At 35.6% G+C, this 24,174-nt stretch overlaps 1 protein-coding gene across 5 annotated transcripts in view; it reads right to left on the bottom strand.

The window, feature by feature from the left end:
• Positions 1-1,055: 1,055 nt before the first annotated feature.
• The window catches only part of LOC124157553 (transmembrane ascorbate-dependent reductase CYB561), a 38,422-nt gene continuing 15,303 nt past the window's right edge, over positions 1,056-24,174 (bottom strand). For 2 of the 5 annotated variants that reach the window (XM_046532377.1, XM_046532380.1), the window contains exons 2-6: positions 17,957-18,190; positions 10,692-10,900; positions 9,795-9,949; positions 5,509-5,660; positions 1,056-1,301 (exon numbers count right to left, since the gene is read on the bottom strand). In XM_046532377.1, coding sequence (XP_046388333.1) covers positions 1,261-1,301; positions 5,509-5,660; positions 9,795-9,949; positions 10,692-10,900; positions 17,957-18,190 — 791 coding nt within the window. In that variant the 3' untranslated portion in view covers positions 1,056-1,260. The other 3 variants (XM_046532378.1, XM_046532381.1, XM_046532382.1) reach the window with 3 other exon arrangements.

The raw sequence follows: 24,174 nt of genomic DNA, 5'->3' as shown, positions 1-24,174 counted from the left end.
TTGTAGGGCAGCTTATGCCGGCTGGTTGTATCCTAGAGGACTCAACATTCCACCAAAACATTACAGAGATAATATCCCATCACTCCAATAATATTCTTCACATTTTTGCAATCCCAATGCCTTCTCATAAAGTTTAGTAGCAGAGCTTCTCTTTATTAGTTCCAATTCTTCTAAAGTAAGCTGATGCCTAATTTGCTCCAAAAATGCTTCTCAATGTCAGAGATAACTTTGTACCCATGGCTTTCTAGTTGGCAGGTTTTCAATCATCTGCGTCTCTCCAACATAAAAACCTCTACACGAAAATGGCACATTAATTACACCTTCTATGTCAGTAAGTCATACATACCTTGCCAATTCATACATGGTTTCACCACTTCTCCAGTCATTAATGTTTAGAGCAATTTCAAATTTTTCATCCCAAATGAACTTGATTCTAGTTAGAAAAATCAGGGCAACCTACAGGGGGGATATTCCACATTGTGCCTATGAGAAAATATACTGAGAGATTTACAAAAATTGGGGGATCTGAAAAATGTATAGGGGAAATATGAACTTAATTTCTTTTTTCCTCGGATAATTATACATGCTAATCAGATGGCTATAATAATGTAGTTGAGTACTTAAGTAACCCAGATTTTTGATGGAATTGATATATTGTAGTTGGGTGGATATAAAGAATTTAATTTTAAATGAATGTAGTTAAGGGAACTTTAATAAGGCAGGTGTTTGGTGAGAGGTAAAAAATCTTGATTTTGCTGGGAATATGCCATCATCATTAGAGAACGGACACGCCTGACTGAAAATATGTATAGATGTAGCACTAACACACCATTTTGTTCTCTTTATCAACAAGTTCCCTAATTTTGGATACTAATGCAAATATATACATAACTAAAGCTAAATCTCAGAAGTAAAAATGCACCATTATGGACTTGTTGATACCTTAAAAACATCTTTTCTGAGCCTTTGTTTTAACATGATAATTAAGAGAGAATGTCCACTACTCTATTAAGCTGATGTTTGTCAATCATGGTCAGTATTATTTTAAGGCTGACTGCAGTATATCATTTTCTTCCTCAAACAATTTTTTTACACATTCCAACAACTTCTTTTCTGTACTAACCAGGGTGATCATTTAAATTATAAATCTTGAAGAATCGATGAAATGTAACCCAATATCAGTCCATAACATTGTGACAGTTACCAAACACTTTGGTTTATAAATGATTCCCTGCGAGAACCAGGCATGGCATGTGACGTTCAGTCCCAGTGGTGAGGCAGGAGCATTTTATGTTGAGAATCTGGAAAAAATGTCACAACTTCAGCCAAGTAACTCAAGTCAGTTTGTAGGATACACTCTCACACAGAAATATCATGGATTTCGCTTCCATAAGAAGAGGGAATGTCTATTTCCTCTCAACACAACAATGATCAGTACTATAAGCTTGAAATAATAATTGAGTGCAACAGAACCAGTAATCATAAATACCTGTTATATACCTTAATGCTAAAGAATAAATCCTCTTTATTTGTGTACACTCAGTATAACTCTGATATTGACATATCAAATAGTGTTATCATGATTTTAACAGAGTTTTTAAGAACCGTCTCTGCCAACCAGAGGATTGAAAAACTTGGTAGAAAGTACATACATACTAACTTTTTCCTATCTTTTCACCTGTTTCCAACCTCTACTGGATGCTATTATGTGCCGAGTGTTGTGCATATTGAAGGGGAAGGTGCATATAATTTTCAGATGGGAGGGATGGACAGGTAGGGGAAAGCATAGAGAGGGAGAGGTTGAGACTGAAAGTATTTTAGTAAAAGCATCCATGTAGGACTTATTTGGAGATAACCATCCCCATTTCTTTTGCATCTCTACATCTTAATCTCTTTGGCCAACAAATAAAGTCTAGGTTTAATCTGTAAACCTATGTAAGAACTCATTGTTGCCAGATGTTTTTATCACCATATTCTTCTACTACTGACTTCAACTTTATTATAAATATCAATCTGTCCTAGGTTGCAGCACTATTATCTAAGAATTTGCCAGCAGGAATCACAAAAAGAGCTGTTCATGATAAACAGCTGGTAAGGCCCATTAAGTTATATGAACTCACAATGGGGAACATGCACAATTTTTTTAAAGTACTGGAATAAGAAGGCCTCTACCTCAAATGTACTCGTCGAAAATTTCGCGCATGAATAATGCTTTTTAGCTGAGTTATGAGTCTTTAAAAATTGATCTTCATCGGCTGATTGAAAACACGACGTCATCGGAGCGTGACGTCACGGAACGGCATCCACTGATGACAGACTGAGGAAGTGGATAGAAAATTGATCTACGAGGGCTCAAATGCAAATTTGGCGATAATACCTAATTGCAATTTTTACTTTAAATATCTTGCATTCGAGCCTCTAACACTCTACTCTCTTAGCGAAGTGAATGGTGTTCCGTGCGATGACGTCAGAAGGCGTTTCAGGTCACGTGACTTCAAGCGATATTCGAGCATTTTTAATTAGCATTTATTGACGTTTGTGGAGTACCAGGAGAGTTTTGGCTTATATATTTGGACTCGTGAGAAAATTTTCTATTCAATGAGACTAACTAGGATGATGAACAAATTCCATGCATGTTCCCCATTAGCTAAAGATTACCACCCCCTCACAAACACTCATGATAAATGGTTATCAAACTAAAGTTCTGTGTGTAGGAATAAAAACAGGAATTTATGGAGCCTTCTTCTTCAAAAATTTAATTACACTCCCTCTTCTTCATTGTTAATATCCGTCATAACCATCTTCAGGTAGGCCAAAACAAAAAAAATATGGGTTTGAATTCATTTTGAAATGCAGACATTTATCATATAGGCCCATGACGGCCAAAATTACATTTGGTGGTAACACGCAATATTATAATTACCCACATTACCACATTGACATTCAGCTCTTCATTTAAAAACAAACAATAAAATGCAGTAAGTACTAACATGATGAACATCTTTTATCACACTTTTATATGATTCAAAATAGCATTTTAACACGGCCATCCACAAAAATACTATTTTCTTTAGTGAAAAATCAATAAAATATCAAACCATGGTCCACACAATCCAAAACAATGATAATAAATTACTACAGATAATAATTTCTTAGTGTTAAACACACTAGGGAAAAATGATAGAAGTAGTAGTAAATTCAAAAATGTCAATCAGGAAAAATAGAATTTTACCATAAAATAAAAAGTCTTAAAATCTTTGACCGAGATCAGAAGAATACTCATTGAATAGACAATGATTAATCATTGGAAAACAAGCATCAAAATTAAGGAGAGCAATACAAGGAATATGTCCCTACAAATCAACTAGCTGCCAGCGAGGTACCAAATGACAGCCAGTTGGGTGTCACTACTGAATATGGAAGCCTAACTCATACTGAGAAATGATTTTTTTTCTCAATTATTATGCTAATTATTTGAACTGTGACACTGATGGGGCTTTATTACATCTCAGCAGGGAAGTTGATAGAAACAGCTGATCAGTTACTGTGCAAAATAGCATCGAGATTATATTAAAATGAAGGAATATTCCATTGCACCACTTAGGCTAATCCAACTTTCTTGTTTAGCTCCCAATGGAGCATAATTTTACCCCCCACAGTTATATTCCAAGCAAAACAGAAGTTCAAACGCATTCTTAGCTAGCAAAAATGTTGTAGAACAAAAAAAATTATGCCAGCCCATTAAGAAGCCTGCCATGTCATTTCATCATCTCAGAAACCTGAAGTTCTTCAATACCAATAACAAATTAACACCATCACAATATGCTGATGACCTATCATGATTCATTTATTAATGGAGTCATGACAAAATCAATGTTGTATCCCTTTACTTCTAATTATAGTCTCCAGACATGCAGTATTTGGCCAAAACAAATAAATAGCAAACACATGAAGTAGTATTTGTACTTTTCCAAAAATTTAATTAAGCTACCCAGATTCCAAAACTGCAGATGTCTCTCCTTTATATACATGACCACTGCCTCTAGTACAACCAGTTACGTCCATTGAAGACTCATGCTTGGAAAATAATGAGACTATCCCAAGTTAATTAGATGGCCTTTTAATTATTATGCATTTAATGTAGACATTTCTGACTATATCCAGTATCTATGACGAAATTGTTTTGATGAACCTAAACCACTAACATAAAATTTAGAACATCTTAAATATAATTCTTGGTCAGGAGAAGAAAAGTGACTTCACTAGATTAATAAGAAATTTCCACTCATACCTGAGTTTAAGCAAAATATAATTATTAAATGGATTTGCACATAAACTATTTATGAGTTCTCAACCAGAGTAACAAGTAATTCAACAGAAAATATGACATAGGGTGAAAATTATGCATAATAATACAATGTTTGTTCAATGGTACTCGCTACATGGACTGATACGTATTCAGACCTGTTGTGATTGGTTTCACAAAAATTAATCCTTCTTCCCATTCTTTGACATTTTTGACGTGCCACACAGGTGACATACAAGGTCAATATGCATACGAATACAAAGAATATGCACAAAGGTTAGGAGAGACAGAAATGCAGTCATCAGTGAACACAGCCCGAGGTGTCTTTTTTAAGGTGTGAGTATCACAATATGATAAGAACATTTACTTCACAGGAAGATAGAGCATGCAGCATTTGGTAAGTATGAGCCCATATACACTTTAATTGCGATACCAAGAGAATGGTGCACACTACAAGATTCAACCTTAATGGTGACTCTTAATTAGCATTTTATTAGGGTCAATAAGAAGGACAACTCATATTGTGACTAAGAAAATATGTAATTCTTGGAGAGGCATAAACAAATTGGACAGTCATTTGGTTATCTCTTAGAAGGGTAAGGACCACAATGATTGGAAAATTCAACAAAGAGGAATAAAGAAAATAAAATAAAACAAGAGATTACAAAAATATATGTTCCAGCTGTAGTGAGCAGGAAATTAATGGCAAGATATGTACCAATAGAGGGTTGATCCGAACTTCAATCAGCCCTCAAAGAATTCTCCACGTAATTCATCAAGAGTCAATCTTTATAGATACCTCAAACAGAGGGAGTATGTAAGACTAATCATTGCCAAAACAGATAAAAATCTAACAGAGAAAAAAGTAGGATAAAAATCCTCAAGATATATTTGCACACAGCATTGAAGTATACCACTGAGAATCAAGCCTTGCAATAAAAATTGCCCCAAAACAACTGAAAAAGGCTACCATTATCGCAAGAAACAATCAATTGCTAATCAAGTAAGACCAATTCAACCCTTCTTCACAGAAGTTTCATTCAAAATAGATTCCAATGGCATGAAGATCACAAAATATCACTCACATAAATAGATATTTTTACATTATTTGTCAATGGACAAAATTACGTGGAATGTAAATTCATCGAGAAATAAATTACATAATTTCACTTAATAATGCCCAATTCATTCACCAGAAATACCTTCTTGCAATAATAGATCATCTTCAGTAGTTGCAAGCCTTCTGAACCGTGGTGTTGTAACAAGGAACATGACCAGGACTGTAAAAAGGACTATTGCCATTCCTATGAAGTTGACTAGTAGTCCTTCAGTGGGGAGATCCTGATAAACTTGACTGTAAAGTTAAAAATAAACAATCATTCTAAAAGGAAGAAAAATTATAGGGCTAGGATGGAGCATATAATAATACTAAGTTCTAATATTAATGAAACACTGGACATCATATATGAGACAACAACAACATGCTAAAAACATCACTTAACTTACCTAAACCAAAACTTTCCTGAACATTAATATTTAATATGTACCTATTTATTATCGACTTCCCCGTAAACAGCGCATGATGGCCTTTTACAATGAGGGTTTCCAATATTAACAAAGAACAACAAAAATATCCATTCCCTGGATAGGGATCACATACCCACGCGGGATTCAAACCCACAACCTATGGTTTGGCAGGAAAGGACTTAACCCCACTGCCACCGCGGCCGGCGAAAATTAAAGTACTTGCATTATATACATTTAACCTTTTCCCTACCGTTCACGTATATATACGTGTGGACGTTTCCTGACCCGGGAGACCACGGCCGTATATGTACGTGTGAGATTTTCCCGGTAAAGAAAACGAAACCCGTATATATACGTTTTCTAGCTCTCCCCCTTTCAGGACGGTTGTGGGTTTAGGTCGCCTTTGTCTCGGGACCCAACGCTTCGGGGTATAGGATTAAACCTCCGAATCCAGGAGCAGGCACCCGGACCCTTCATCTTTTATAACCCCTCTCAGCGGTAAGGGACAGCGGTCAAACAATTGTTTATAGAGTCAATTTTCGAAATAAATATTTGTTCTTTTCTCAAGAAATATAAACTAAGAATTGAATTGTTTGTCTTTTGAACAGCGTTTACAATTTTTAAACGAAATTCTACGACAAATATTAACTTATATCTCGAGTTATGTATAAACATCAACATGGAAATTGTTGCTGCGTTAAATGCTTTGATAATGGCCTTAGAACTTCGTTTAAAATTTGACAATGCTCAGATAAAAATGAGGAATTATATTCTATGTCTGTAATTTACGTGCAAGCAACAATTATCCATTTGCTAAATACATATAAGCAATACATAAATTGACCGCGAACCAATGCCGCAGGTATGGTCGTAAACCCGGAAAGGAGGGAGCACAACTACTCTCGGAGTCGGAGATAATGCGGAGTCCCACCGTGGAGGGGTCGAAAAAGGTTCAGCGAGACCCTTCTTAACGAATGCCCTCCAAAAATGCTCCGTACCACGAGAAAGAAGAATCTCTTGGGGCTCGGTACAGCAGTCAAGCTAAGACGAAAACTCTGCGGTCTCGAAAGGGTTAATGTTTACTTAAATATATATTTCCATAGTGGGGTATTATCGCATATGTACCACCAAACTTAATGCATGAAATGCAATGAATTAGAAGCTTCATCGTACTTAGCTAATTAGAAATTATGCATTAACGCTATATCTATAATTTTCTCCCAAAACAATAGTTTTATGACACCATAGTTATGGTGACGGATAACTTAAATCGACAGGATTTTTGCAATTTACATCATTGCATAACAGGGAAATTTCAATTTGAGAGACAGAATTTGAGGGTGAAGCAAAGTAAGAACAAATTGCGTGTAAGAAAAATCTTATACTGAGCCCAGAGTTAAACTATGCAATAACATGTAGCAAAAAGGGCTAATATCATTGTCAGCAGAATAATTTTAGACATTATTATGTTGTTTTACCTAGTAGTTCAATTTACGTAAGGGAGGCAGAGGAAACACCTCTGAGCAAAATACAAAATATGAGGGAGGTTTTTTTAACCTCCAATAGCTCAGCAAAAACACCATACAAAGCGACAGGTGGGTACTGCAGAGGTATGGCAACTGCTCGTCCTCCGCACCACACGCTCAAGTAATTTCTGACCGTAAGTTGTTAGTTTAAGATTAGTAGCAATCTCATTAACTACACTGCCTCAATTGATTCTCCCACCAAGCATGCACAGCGTAGAGACAGACAGAAAACTCGCTGAATGGCTTCAGCATTCACATGCCTTGATCTTTAAGCCAATAAAAGAGAATTTTTCTTTAATGCAATGCGGCTAGAGTGTGAAACACAGTAAAAAAAATTATGTCCATTCCCATTCAAAACAAAAGAAGAGACACGCTGACTTCTGGAAGTGTTCTGATCCATGACAACGCCCATTTTCTCAGGGCTGATGCAGCCCAACTGCTTCTTGAGCAATTTCAATGGGACATTTACAATCACCCGCCGTGCAATGTTGGCCTAGTGCCTAGTGACTTCCATCTTTACCCTGAAATGAACATGTGGCTAGATGGCAAGCATTTCAAACGAGTGATGAGCTTCAGGACAAAGGCATAATTCATTGGAAGTCAATGGCGGCAACATTCCATGAAGAAGGTATAGTAAAGCTTGACCACAGGCACGAACAATTCCTCGGTCGCCGAGGCAATTATGCCGAAAGGACACCACAAGTGTGCTCAACATTTAGCTATAAAATAATTTTTAATCAATTATTTTGTGTTCTGATCATGACCCATGGTTGAAAAAAAAACGGCCCTCGTATGCATGTGTATATTTAAACAAATGATGAATGCTAATAGGTAAACAAGGAAAAATCAATGATCCTGGGAAGATGTAACACTAACATGACCCATAATTTGCCAACCAAACTGAGGAGGAAATTTGAATGAGAAATACCAGATTGGTATGTATAAACATATAATCAACATCAAATACGTCCCAAATCCCCAGAAGACAATGCTTAATACAAGCACAAATGTCACCAAACAGGGGTCAGCAACCCCTACTGAAGCCCATGAAACAATTTTATGCCTCCTTAACAACTATTACCAGATAAACATTTTTTTTAAATTATTTACTTCTATTATTTATGAAGTGTATGTATGGCCAAACATGTTCACATTGACTTATAATTTTTAACATACCCTATTGACTGCCACCTGGGCAAAAAATAATGTACTTGATTACCTTGAAATTCTAACCTTGAAGGAGAAAATTGTGTTTACATTATCATCTACCACTATTTTGGCATGTATAAAATGAATTTAAGGTCTTGAGGGACTCAGCATTGGTCAATCAGCCAAGAAGGAAAATACATGTATGGGGCACTGGTGAGTAATGAAGATCTGTTGTGACCAAACTGTGGCTCATGCTGACAAGGTAAAGGTTAAATTTAGTTCATTAATAATTTATTCAAGAAAATTCTCCTCGAAATTTCAATTCCCAGCATCATAACAATTGCTTAAACTTAGCCAAATTCAACGATCAAGGGCAGTGTTGACTTAAATCAAGGTGATTTTTTTTAGCGAGACACTGCTTGCTAGAAGCCCCTTTATCAAGAGAAGAAGAAAGCTATAGTTTAGCCTTTATTGGAGAGATTTTTCAACAAAGTTGACTAGATGATGCAGATCACACAGCTTCCAATAAAATTAATAAATATAAGTGCTTCTTTCTAATAGTGTTTTTCTGTTTGAGTGCTGTTTAATTCATGAACTACAACAATATTGGAAGTAAGGAAATAAAACTTATTCCAATATGGAGAGGTTTCACAAAGTAAAGCCTGAAGTTATTAGTTATACAACAATATTGCACAAAATATCATATGAATTACGAATGTTTTATGTCTTTTTTGAATAACATGTGAAAAACATATATGTGATCCTGATATATGCTGTGACGAGATGTCACCCATCCAGGAATTTTGGTGTAAAAATTTAATGGTATCAAGAGTGAGGGTTCAACAATTACATTTTGCTATGCTTCTTGATTGGTGTTTTTATTTAAAATGGCAATTATAAGTGGAATATCAACTTAAACACTGAGAGGAAGTTTCAGTTGGTACCCGCAACGGAATTTTTTTAATCAACTTTTATTTACATTTTCTGCATATTTTCGAAAGACATTGTGTAATGTGAGGAAATTGATTAATTTATTTTTTAACCTTAGTTAATTAAAATAAAATCTCAGAAAAGATAAGGTTTTTGTATGTGTATTTTGCTCTTTTGGAACGTAATCCCTAATTAGTATGGAACTCGATGGTTTGACTTTCGTACATCAGCTTTCGTGCATGTTTTCAGGAACCCATTGTGTACGAAATTTTGCGACCGCCAATAATGATAAGAGATAGATTAATCAAGGGCTTTTACCCATAATCAAGAATGTTTCAATAATTTCCACTACTTACACGCTAAAGTGTGCTTTCTCCAGAAGTCCCAATAGTGCAGCAGTGACAGAACTCAGAAATCCACCGATTCCAAAAAAGGTATGAACAGGTAGATAAGAGGCTCTTAGGGATACATGGAGGCCAGGATACAAAAAAGATACCAAACCTGAGACCCACTGTAATAAACAAGAAAACAGATGATTTAGGAAATAATATCAGAAAGATACCTATTGCCTTAATGAGAATAGTAAAGCTTTCACGATAAAATATCAAGATAAACCACAGAATAAAAATATCACCTCCCAATAAAATATTCCCAAAATATATGACATTAGATATTGATTGGAAGATACATAGTGGTGTTTATCAGATGATACATCATATTTTATTGAGATACATGTTTTAGAGGGCGTGATATTTTAATTTTTGTTGACGAGTGATACACATATCATGGTTTAATTGGATAACCTCATATTGCTAATGGCCAAAATTTAATATCCAATTCCCAATATACTAAAATATTATGTTACTTTCCGATATTTCTATGCAATGTTCAGCCCTGCCCACTGGTACCAGCCACCAAAATTAGGAATATAATTGAGATGATAACACAAGTTTTCATAAAAATTATTCATTAATGCTTTTCCCAGATGACTGTATTCATAAACTTTGGGAAACTGAATGAAACATTGAGAAGTCCTGAAACCACTAGCTATGTGCCATGCCAGTCACAAAGACATTTGAAAAGCGTAATAAATTGAGCATATTTCTAAAAAAGTATGAGACAAATTGTGTAGAATCTATGTCATAATGAAAACCATATTTACAAGGAAAAAATGCCATGTTGACACATTGGAAGCAAATTGATTGATGGGACCATAACACACAACAAGAAAAGAAAATATAGTATGTACTCACTTGGCAAGAAAAAAGGATGACAGCAATGAGGCCAATCCAACTGTGCAAGCTGTATAAATTAGGAGTAGGAGGAACTTTAAGATTGTGAGAGTCAAACACAGCTTGAAGAGCTATTACTGCAAGGACAAAAACCATCAGATGAATGAAAGCATGTCCAATCTTCAGCTTTCTCTTCCTTCTGCCCCTGAATACTCTGTAGACTAGAATACCTGCAAATAAATTATGATGACAATAATTATTTCTATATCATAAATTGTGATCATGGCAACCCTTTTGCAATTTACTTTTAGCTAACGATTGCATGATTTTATGGCACAAAACACAGGTTCCCTTCCTAGCATTAGCAGATTAATGGGGAGAGGGTGGCCACTTACCCCCATAATTTCTGGAAAAATTGAAAGGATGGTTATCTTTAACCCATTTATGCCGAAGGTTTGGAAAATGTGAATTTTAGTCTGATTGTTACATATTGTAGATAAAAATACGTATGAAAACAGCATCCGAAAGAAAAAACAATGTATCCCTTGCCAATTATTAATTACGAGGTGTTCCAAAAATGGAACACTAGGCAAATCCACTACTATAAGGAACTCAATGGTAACTGGCAAAACATTAGTTTCAGACAGTTATTAACTAACTATTAAGAGTGATATCCAGGTTAACACTTCACATGCAATTATAAATTGCATTTTTTATATAAAAAAGTGTTCTTTTTGTGACATTGGACACAACGAGTTTGCTTTCCTTGCTTTACAATCGTATGATTCATGCCGTCATGATGTGAGTCAAGTTTACAATTCATAGATGGTCTCCCTTTCCCACCAGGCTCAGCAGTATTACCATATGTCTCTATATAGTGACAGACCACACGGCAACGGAATTCAAAAAGATCCATTGGCTTCACATCGTTTATTTTATGCAATTGCCAAGCATTGTGTAAAGCCAGCTTAAAGCAGAATAACGGAAGGTTTGAGTATCATTTCTTTCCATGGATTGATGCTTGTAACTTGTCAATATTTTCATCAGCTCGGTCCACTCCTCCCATATACTGATTATAGACCATGCTTTAATTTGGCTGATTAACTTTTATCTTTTTTCTGCTTTTGAGAATAACGACTGACGACTGTTGCAAAGGTTTGACACCGGCACAACAAGATGCAACAGTCACAACACTGTTATCCTTCCATCTACAAATAATATTGTCCTTTCCATCAATTTGGTAATCAAATGTGACCCTATCTTTTTTCTTTAGGGTAGCAACAGATAGTAAAGGAGGTTTGTCAATGCAGTATTTTCACACTGTGCCTGTTGCTTGGTGTCCCATTGAATGAAGTTTATCAAGGAGTGCAATGCTTTTGAAAAAGTAGTCGAACACAAAATGGTATTTATCAGGATGCTGCGTTGTGAGTGCCTCAGTAAATTGCAAAACAACTGAAGCGCCTACACCATATTATTGCTATTGAGTGTTCGGGTTTTCTCTTTGATAAGGCTGAAACCAACAAATGTAGCCTAGAGGCATTGAACCACACCAGAATATATACCCAAACCGAATAGGCTTACCCCGAATTAACTGTTTGCACCCGTGACGACCAAAATAGGGAATCATGGCCTAATCAAAGCTGAAGTATATTTCATTTGGTACAAATTTCATACATCTGTCATTCAGTTGCTCAATGAGAGGTCCCAGCTTGGAAAACTTGTCCATGAAGTTCAAGGTAGAATTGTCAGCAACATGCAAACTTTTAACCCGGCGGTAGTCGCGCCCATTTTCCGAACATAAATGGTCGCGTGGGGTGTCTTTGACACCCCAAAAGATTTTCTTCAATTTCTGTCGAACAGTATATATTATTTAAAAATTTCACATCGCTACGCATCCTTTGTTTATTTAGAAATGGATACACTATATATTTCAAACCATAAATTCAACTTTTATTTTTTTAAGAAAATGTTTTTGAATACCCTATTTTCCAGTAGGCAGTCCCAGTTCCTCCGGAAAAAAATTGCCATTTTTTTGTTTCAGCCAAAGAGCACAGTTGAAATATTGAGTTATAAATACGTGGCATATAATTTTATAAACATCTATCACTGTATCTCATCATATTTTCAGCTTTGACCTCTATTTGCCTTACGTAAATACTAATAAATGTACTAAATTAATCTACTTATCGATATTGCATCGATTTCCCAAAATGTATTCTTGAGGAAAAATTTACGATGATATTACGGTCACTTATAACTATTGAAATACTCCTTTTACAAATTATATACAGCATTGGAAAGGTAAACTAACAAATATGTAGTCCTCAACAGAAGTTCACTTTCGTGCTATTGAAAAGTTTTATTGAATCTAAAGAATATAGAAAATAAATCATGTAAACTATTTATTTGCTTCTAATCACTTCAAAATTTTCAGGAAATGTGTACCACGCATTAGTTTCTAACACAGTTCACAGTATATTTTTGTTTTTATATCTGTTGGAAAAAACACACATCTTACTACTTTTTTCTTTATTTCTCCTCATCCTTTTCTCAGGCTCATTTTACGCATACTCCCCTATTTTTTCGAGTCTCTAGAGATCGTGTTCAATATCGATCTAATTTTACTGTATGGAAAAGTTAACGATCAAGTTATCTCACGAAGAAAACTTTTTTGCAATTCCTTTTATGAATTGGAATACCTAGGTATAACAAATGCACTGATATCAGCAGTGTTTGGCAAATGAAAGAAAATGGCCATGGACCCTCTCCCGATGTTCTTGTTCGTATGATAGGTGCTGCCTATTTTGTTTAATGTGGCTAGACCTCCTTCAGTGCAGTTATAAAAGGTCAATATTTCCGGTATTCTTTTACTATTTGTTCGTCTTGGATTCATTGATAGAAATAGCTGAGAATTGTTGGCGAAAGAATTACATTCTTTGACCATTTTACGACGCAGGAAACTAGTGCTTTTTTCTTCCTAAACCTAAATAAGCTGCTATTTTCTTCTTTCTCTTACATATACGACATTCAGTGCTAAATCTCTTTTATTTTTTGCGCACTGTTCCCGCAACCGTCAAATTATTGCTTGGAATTTCATCTGCTTGCGGAATATTATTGAACCAGTAGTTCAAATTATATTCCTCCCGTTTCTGTTTACAAAAGAAAACATTCGCTTTAACTCCTCTTTTGGACTGTTATCTACAAAAACTGGACACTCTGGTTGCCATCCTGAGTAGGTACATCTTCAAATACAATCAAATTTGCCAATGCAAAAATTTTGATGCTACTTTTTGCGGAGTTGGAAGGTAAATATTGCCTATATGAACATCTTCTTTGAGAAGGAATCAATTGCTCATCAGCTTTTTCTCATGGCCCATTTCTAAAATGTTGCCGTGATTTGCGAGCAAATATCTCAAATACATCTCTACTTAGTGCTAATTTACCGCTTTTCATTTTCTCTACTCTAGCAGTCACGTTTCCGAAACGAAAAGATAAAGGGGAAAAGAGAAATATGTTATGGCTCATGGAGGAATAACATATTTCCACTCCTAATCCATCGTGGTTCCAAAACAATAAATCATTCAGTTACTCAGTTTTATTTACCCTGATTAGCAGTAAAATACTATTCAGGAATGTTTAGTTTTTCCTGTCTGTTTCAATATCTCTTTTACGAGAATAATTTTCAGTGACTTTCTCTACCTGAATATTAGTGCAATTTACAATTTTCTCTGCCATTCTATCAATGAACATCATACGAAAACAAACCATTCGTGTTCTGAATCAAATTTTTTTTGCTAATATGTCCACTCCTCTCAGTAACACTGCTACAATTTTATGTTCTTACGTTTGGTCTTGATCCCTGCGTATTGCACGTTGCAACTCCATACTTCCCGACGTACGTAAGCTCCCTTCCCTTTTACAAAAGTTCATCATCTCTGCACTGTTGTTCAGTGTAAGTGTCATGCGCAGCTATACGACACCCATCTTATTTTTCATCAGAATCAATCTTCTTCCCTCAAAGATTCATTCAAAAGACAAAGACTCTTTCTTTTACTCTAGAGGTAGCTGACATGTAGTATGAATTGAAAACGATGAATGTAAGTGTTATAGGGCCAACCTTCAATGGTAAATTCACAGGAACATGTAAATAATGATTTTTTTGAATAACTACAGCACTAACGTAATTGAACGAAGTCTTAAAAAAATCACTTCTAAAAAATCGCATTTTCTACAACAGTTGACGTCAGAAACAAATAATTCCTCCTCCTAATTTTCAATCAAAAGTCAAAATATATTAGCTTTTTCCTTTTTTCAGAAAGACTGCATGAATCCATAGTGTACTGAATGAACGTGCTGTAAGTATCACATGATCGATTTTTCGTGGCTCACTTCGAGAAAAATCACTGTAACATTATTAGAAATTACTTTCTATTTCTTTACATAAATTGAGGCAAAAAATATACCAATACATAAATATTTATTTATGTAAACGTAAAAAGACAACATTCATGGCCAGTTTCAGAAAAAGTAGCTATAATATCTGATGAGAATGGATGAAAAACATTCAAGGCGACTATAAATACTAAGCGGTAAACCGTAACGAGAACGGTCGCGTGGGGTGTCTGGCGCACCCCACTCTGCAGAGCTTTGACAAAAGTAACTTTTCTTAAAAACTTGAATTGATTTTATAATAATCTTTCACATTTATCCTCAAAAAGCTTAAAAAATCAGCTAGACGAGGTTAGAGATCATTGCAGTCACAATTGCAAGAAAAAATGGCGCTTATATAAGGCTGGGGTGTCTGGGACACCCCACGCGACCACTGCCGGGTTAAATATTGTTTCAAATCAATCACGTCTCATTGCACCGCTAACTAGAGAATTATGCGAATTTGGTCTTTACTGCCAAAACATATGCCGTCTCGGAACAGAGATTCAACCACACCAGAATTTATACCCACTCAGGAAAATTATTCCCAAAAAATGAAACTCACCGACAGTTAGTTCAAGGTTTACGCCCTTACTTGCAGCATATAAATTGGAATATTTGACAATCATATCAATCACTTCAATACCCAGAAAGAGTTCTAAATATTCCTAAGGGGGTTTCGTTTTCTTGATTTTTTTCTTCTAAAACTCTACCTCCTACTGGATGGGCAGTCAGATCGGCTTTCTTCTATTTTCGCACCATTGGTGCAGCGAGGGGGGGATTTTGGGGGATAAAACTCCCCCAGAGCTTAGAAAATTTTTTAAATTCAATCCATTTTACTTAATTGGATAAATATTATTTGTACTATAGTGCAAGGATTAATAAAATAACCCTCAAAAGCCGTAAAACTCACAATTTTGAACCATTTATCATAAAAACTTTCTCGGGGAGGTCACCCAAACCTCCCGTATTCCATACCCCCCAGAATTAGTTGCACCAAAACCCCCCACTGAACTTTAGTCCTAACTGCATGCCTGTTGTGCAGAACTTTGGTTACCTTTTTCTTTGAGCAAGAAGAGGCTGAGGCGAATCAGAAGCTGATACACCGTAATTTTCAGTAGTATCACCATCCGGTAGCAGCTAAAGGTCAGCATGGTCAAAGTTCTCATCATAAGAACCATGAATGAGATAAACGTAGCGCGCAGCAATGAACCGGGAAGATTATTAATTGTTCCAAATCTAATTGCTTATTTGATTCAAAATTAAAGCGAATATTTCAGAGCGCCAGAATGCATGCATAATAGTAGTGGATTTGCCTAGTGTTCCAAAAATGGAACACTGTTAAATAAACGCTTATAACTAAAACAAAATACATTGTTTAAAAATTATCTTCTTTAAGCACAATAGGTTAACTATTACTGAGCACGCAGGGAAAAATTTACAACATTCGGGCGTAATGGTAAATAGTTATTAGTATAACATTTGATATGGTCTCAGAAAAACTTCCTTGAAAAAAAAAGACTGATATTTCTCAACACACTGGCTGCAATGGGTTGGCAAAACTGACTAATTCTTTGCGCCCCGTAGTGCAATATACCTTTATAAAGAGGTAGAGAAAGAAAAACCATAACATATCGGTGTGTAATGAGTCGTAGTCATTAAATTAGAAAGTCGCGTCAGGTGTTCCAAAAGTGGAACACTAGGCATAAATGGGTTGAGATGGCTCTCCGATGAAATTTTTTATTTTACCAGCTTAAAACAACAAAGTTTAAAAATAATTTTTAAAATACCTGAAAGCCACTAGTCTATGCTAACCAGAACTTAGACATACTATCACACATAAGCACCTATTGCGTGCACTGTGGAAAGTAATGAACACCCCCCAAAACAACATTGCATGTGGTGTTACATGCAACATCATACTGGTGTAGTGTGTTACATTTTAATCAACTACATTTGAATAAATACTGTTAAAAGGCTTTTTTGTGTAAAAGCAGAAATAACATGAAAGGATAAATTATGGAAATATTTCAACTGATGTATCTTCAAAGAGCTGATGATGAGTGACTAAATTTTCTCCTGATTTATTCCCACGAATATGATTTCTCAGTACTATAACATGCTGAACTCTCACTCAGTCAATGTGACCGGCAATGGAAGTTCCCCTGCTCACTATTTCATTTAATCACATTGACCAGCCACCGAGCAACTTAATCCCAGTAGATTTCTGACGCCATGGGAGACTGGGTCCTTTTGTTTAGGAATGGATTTGACCAGAGTTGTCATTAAGACTGCAGTACTTAAAAACACAGTAAAATTCATAGCTATACTCATTTGAAATGAATTGGCTCTGTGGGTTAACATGCATACATTAACATGCAGGTAAAGAGTGATTAATCCTAATAGGAGAAAAATAGCACATCTTACAAACATTTGTAAGAATCTCTCCGTGATGATGGGAGAAAAACAATGGATTCAAACAATAATGGACAACAATTCTTGTTGACAAAGCGGTACAAAGAATATGAGAGTATTGTATTGAAAATGGTGGTGTTCGGGTGAACGTGTAGTCTCTCCCCAGTTTAGCAGGAAGTACTTGTAAATTGTGTTGGCAATCTGCGTGTATATTAAATTTGTGAACTTATGGAGAAAAAATAATGTTATACATTACATTACAAATGATAACAGTAAATACAGTCAGCAATGATATATCTATGTGCCATGAGCCAATAATAAGCAACAGAAAAAAGACAGGGATGGCATCACGGAGAATATCTGCTAAAAACAATGACAGTCAATGATCTGAAAAGCGATTCCCCAAGAAAGAAATAATAATTAGCATGCAGCTGTTAACTTACCATTTCCATACATAAATATCATTCCAATGGTCATGAGGAGAGGATGCCAGTTGAATTCTAAATCTGGACTGGATGTCCAGGCATAACCTCCTCGATATACAGATATCCATATCGCCATGAGAAGCACAGCAGTGATACCAACAGTCTCAGTCAAAAACAGGGTTACATTGAAGCCTTCCAGATTTTGATTGACATCTTGATCCATGGCGGGATACATCAGTTTCCCAGCGCTTCCTATATTGGGTTAAAGCAAATACAGAACTCAGTACATGACTGCGCATCCTCTAACACAGCATATAATCAACACATGTTGTCTAAACAGAAAATAATATGAAAAATGAGAATACTGTTCAATAACAAACATGATGAGGTACAAAGAAGATGAAGTAATCATAATATTTGCAGGAGTAAAATTTTTGGTAACATTAAAATATAACCCATACATTACTCAAAAAATTCTTACTGCAGTTATACACAGCATTATGTGATAAAATAGTTATGGCACAATTCCAAATACCTTTCAGCATTGAATGCATCAAAAGGCTGTTTTAACTACATATTATATGCTAAGCCGAATTCACCTCCAATCACTTGCATAAACATGACTTCTCTTATAAGAGCTAGCATGCTCCGAAGAATGAGAGAAATGTTGGCAGACAGGTGAAAACAGATAAAAATATGAATTACAATGTAACCTGTATGTACATTGAAGGCAAGGGCTGCAGATTAGACTAAAAGAGCAGCTACAAAACTCAAAATTTAACCTAATCTTTTATCCTAATAAAATCGGACAAATCAGAGAAATGTTTCTTTCATTGTCTATAGTCACGTGATCTTTTGAAAAAAGAGGGCAAACACTTCCCAATTAAAATAAAAATTTTCATGGCATTGACAACAAACGAGATTTTATTGACAGGAGGATTAGTTGCAAATTCTCTAAAGACTTAAAAATACTCCGAAAATGCAAAGTCAGCGGTCCCTTCCACGGACAAACAAATATAAACAGACTTGAAGGGTTTATGCAACGTCACAAGCAACAGCATAAATTGATAAATGTGAGGGTTCATAACTAAGCCCGGCTCTCCATAGTCTAAGGCCTTTCCAATCAATTTCAGCCTACGCTAACTACAGCCTCGAAATGAATCCTTTCATATATGATTTGACACTAGTAACGACCATTCTTAGTTAACTACTGCAAAGGAAAATTTTCCCACAACTCTCATTACTGAGATTATTTCCTTGAAATAACGAGAGATACCTCGCAACTTCCAAAATCTCACAATGAAAATAAATATCACTCACTCTATAGCCCAAAAACAACCTCACAGGTGTAATCTAGAGTAACACGGTGAAATTTGAATACATATAATCACATTTAGCAATTGACAATCCTTATTAGCTTACTATTCTAATAATAGGAATACTTTTAATTGACGAGATTAATTTTTATAGACAGCCTACGACACTGACAAGTTAAACTTGACACGTAAACAATTAGGTGGGACTTTTTAATTGTATCAATGGATGTTGACAACATCATAAAATGCGAGTTTGCAAAGACGACCATACAAAATAGGATTGGAATGTTGTCAAGAACTCATGTAATTTCGATGAAGGTACAGACTAAATCTCAATTATCCACTCGTAGACATAAGGTTGAAAATGATGAAAGCAACTCGAATACTTGACAAAGCTGTGCCAAGGTGGCAGTAACGATCATTCATAGACAGCCGCATCAAGAGTGATAAAAGAAACTACGACACAAGTTTCTCAGTGACTATCCTTATTAACTGAAACCAAAAATATTAATAAAATCGGCCAGTTAGGAGAAAACTATTCATTAATCACCTCCCAAAGCATGGATTAAAATAAGTCAATAGTCAAAGCCTTCAAAGCAGAAAACTCTTGATGCGCGGTATCACGTACCAACGACAGATAAGCTGCAGTAGGGGAAGCAGACAAATGTTTACCAACACGAAACACATGGCACATGATAATGTCTTTGAAATTGGAAAGGCTACTCCAAGATATGCGGAGTATTTCATATTAAATATAACATTGCATCTTGATGATTCGATGATGGAAAATCTGATAAACTGACCTTAAATAGGAAGCTCACGAGAAATTCAAACTGGATCCACCATTTTCCCTGATCGACCTCTCGAACCAAATGAAGGAATCGATAGACTGTGGATTCTATCGATCCATCATTCATTCTCATATAATTTACCATGAACATACATATGTATGTTCATGTAATTTACCATCATGAGTACATAAATGACATTCTAATAACTCTTAAAATAAATTAGTTTTAAAAATAACTTCTATATCGAATAAATATTTTTCCCTTTCTTTAGAATGTGCGTTCGATCTCTGGTTCGATCTACCAACCACAAGAAGACGGCGGGAGCTATGAAATACGCAGTTAATGACTACTGGTGAGCTGACTATTAAAGGAGCAAAATATACTAATACAATCACGAAAAGTAATAAATTAATTTAAAAAATCTCGTATATAAACTAAGCAATAAATATACCAACTCCAATAACAATTTTTATCAACTAAGCAAAAAATTTATTAACATAAATACCTAATAGAAATTTAAAAAATCCTAAACCCATTCTGTATAAGTGCCGGTAGGGTAATGCTAGCATTGGCGTAGCCAAGAGACCCCCCCAAATCATCATCAAAAACAATCATTTTCGTTCATAAAAGAAAACAAAATATTGAAAAAGCACGAATTTACAAAATATATCTTTAACAAATGAAGCTTTTTTTCTTATATAAGAGGTGTTAAAATTAGTATAAAACCCTCTACTTAGTACCTTGTTTTAAAAAAATTTCCCCCTGGTTTTGGACCTGCCCGGACAAAATTTCTGGCGACGCCACTGAGTGCAAGGTGTTTTTAGGGCCATAACCACGCTCACCTAGTTGAATATTCTACCCTCTAACTGTCATAAACGGAATATTGACGGCTGTTTTCTTTAACTTAACAATCGTTAACTCTTTTCTCTGGACCAGACAAAAACGATTGTAAAAAAAAGTGTCCTCTCTCGCAAATATTGAATCTCCTCCACCAATTATAGTAAAAGCTTTCAGTATGATGTACTGACAAATAAAATTCTTCAATAAAATTCATAATAATCCTCTGACCAGTGATATTTATTATTCTCAAATGTAGAAATACATTAGTCACACTCATTGATCGATTGAAAATATACCACTAACGTCATGCATAGTCCCCTACCACCACAAAGGATAAGTAGAGGAATTTATTTCGGCAGGAGACCCACCATCATATTATAACTTTAAAACCGTTACAATAGAATAATTTACCATTTCACACAAAATTTGAGATGATAATTGAATTCATAAAAAAATTATATCGCCGCACTTACATGCTATTTTAGTGCATTATATTCATTTTACATCTTTCCTTGAGTAGCAATCGACGCACATCCGGGCATTTTTATTCCGTATTTATGTTAATAAATTTTTTGCTTAGTTGATTCCACTAGTTAAAACATTCATACGTCAATGGTTACTATTCCCACCAGTTTCTCTATGGTGGGTGCTTTCTATTCATGCGACTCACGTGTCGACTAGTGTCGACTCGCGGTAACTGTTTATAACTCTCCAATTTCCGTGCGTTACCGTTTGTTGACTTGTGTCACAACAGTCGCCGACACTCAGAGAATGGAACACGAAAACCGTGACGCAAGTCGACTTGTGTTGACGTGTGTCGGTGAATGGAAAGCACCCGGTGGTGCCATGGAACGTTTAAGTTTTTCCATCTTGGTGATTAAAAACATTTTTACACCCACCAGCACCCGCGAAACTTTTTAATGAAGAATCCTTCCACCTTGTTAAGTTTGTCTATCATGTGAAGGAATCTTTTTGGTGTATATTCTTGCATCAATATGCAAAAAAATGACATTAACATCCGGAAGGGGATATCCTATGGATATCGGATTTTGGGACATATGGATATCCGTGGCCCATCCGTAACGTCCGCCTTGGATATCCGTCGGACATCCGTTGGATGTTCATGTGTTGTTAGGGTTACCACGAAAAAAAGACTCATTAAGGACCTATTCTTTACCATATATTCCTAAACAAATCTATTAAATTATATACCGATAGTTGCAATAGCAACCAATCGATGAAAGAGTTTCTCCCATCTAAATTATCAGCTTTTGACGAATGAAGAAAAACTAATTTCTGGCACTTTTTTACGAGAAGAAATGGGTTTAAATGTGAGGCAATGTTGATTAAAAGAAAACAAATACTAACATTCATCGGGGTCAGTATGTTACCTGTGTCACAATATTGATTAGGATAATTTTGCTAAACTCTTACGCGTCAATATGGATACACAATCGGCATCTTGTATTCATGCATAAATGATGTCTCACGGTACATCTGAAATATGCTTCACAAATGACACCGTTGTGTTTAAATGGACGTAATGTACCGTGGAATATTATTATTTAAAATAAATGATATTTTAAACGCCATAACAACACCTTATTTTCTTAATACTTCAACTCCCTCCCTTCCTTTCATCGGAAATGAAAAAGCGGTAAGCTTAAATAATAGTAAGATGTAAAACATATCCGACCAAATTAGGGTAATTAGGGCGAATGAAGTGCGAAGTTTTTGCTTAGTCTCCAAAAACCTTCAATCACACAAACCCTTGAGTCACTACCATTCGTTTGCGTTATCGGCATTCATAATTCGTAATTGCATACCTTGTCTTTTCCACACACCAACTTATAAGCTAAATGAAATGAAATACTGGGTTAATAGTGCTTCATCCAATTAAATTTCAGTACGAGTGACTTCCGCATATTACTAATACACGAGTGACAACGGGTAATTGATGACGAAAGCACGATGTCATCTCCACGGAGAACAATGAGACGGGCACTTCACCCGTCATCTCCAGCGGTAAGGCCGCCAGTGTTCCAACGGCGGCGTAATACACCATTGAATATACGTCTATTAAGCTGTCAGCAAGTTTCGATTGTTTTATCAAATCATGGCTAATAATTTTCTTGGATATTTTACATAAATTGAAACGTTAAAACCAGCCAAAATAAATTTCGTAAAATTTACCAATGAGGGCAGAATACATTATTACTGTCGCGAGCAGGATAGAGGCATTTTGCAGTTCATCTAATAAGATAACAGGTGCCTGGAAATACTGAGAATATTATTGTACTGTCTATAAGACAAATCTTACGGTAATAATGCGGGAAAAATTTCATTAACTACGTTAATTTCACTGTCATTTCACGTTTTAGTCATGACCCTGGTTTCAGTTTGTTTTGTCATCTTCACTTAAAAAAATATATTATAGATATTTTCCTGCGTAGTATTGTTAAATATAAGAATACTAGATAAATATAAACAGGGGCGGATCCAGGATTTCTTTCTGGGGGGGGCACAAGCAATGCCGATTCCAAGATTTTGTTCTGGGGTGGCACACGGATACCTCGTAATACAAAACGAACGCAATGATAATACGACCGTATTACAAATCTTGCATATTTTTTAGGGTCTGGGGGGGGGGGCACGTGCCCCCGTGCCCTCCCCCTAGATCCGCCTATGAATATAAATAGTATTGAGCTGAAAATTTTCATTAATTGCTATTGAATTTATCGTAACTCTAGCGCATCTCTAAGTGGATGAATAGGCCCTACAAACATCCCGTTGAAAATAAATATTTTGATACTAAACGCTAAGATCGCTAGGAATGCTAACTCTTAGGGTTTCTTGGCCTTCGTAAACTCCACTTATATAGCTGGTAGGGTCACCTGTTGATGACGAGACACAGAAGGAACGTAGCCAGAAACTTTTATTTTTCATTAACAGGAAAATTATCAGACAATTCATCAAGGTGTATCGATGTGCAAGAGGGAAGTAAGCATTCACGTAACACTACAAGTACTGGCGACTTCCACTCAAACGGTCGGGTGTTTTCCTTTTCCCTTACGCATTACTTGTTTAAATATTACGCTATTACATTAAAATTTTAATAGCATATAAACTTAACACAATATTATAAAGTAGACCCTTGTGAGCATTTTCCTGCATTTCAAACACAAACATTTTACTTGTGAGTGAATAATGAGAAAAAAATTGAAATTGGAGATAAAAATTCAATCAATACAGAATCAGAATCAGAATACTATCAAAACATTCAAGACAA

The sequence above is a fragment of the Ischnura elegans genome, chromosome 4 (genome assembly GCF_921293095.1).
Source record: "Ischnura elegans chromosome 4, ioIscEleg1.1, whole genome shotgun sequence".
In the NCBI taxonomy this organism is placed as follows: Eukaryota; Metazoa; Arthropoda; class Insecta; order Odonata; family Coenagrionidae; genus Ischnura; species Ischnura elegans.
This window is presented reverse-complemented; position numbering and strand designations above follow the sequence as displayed.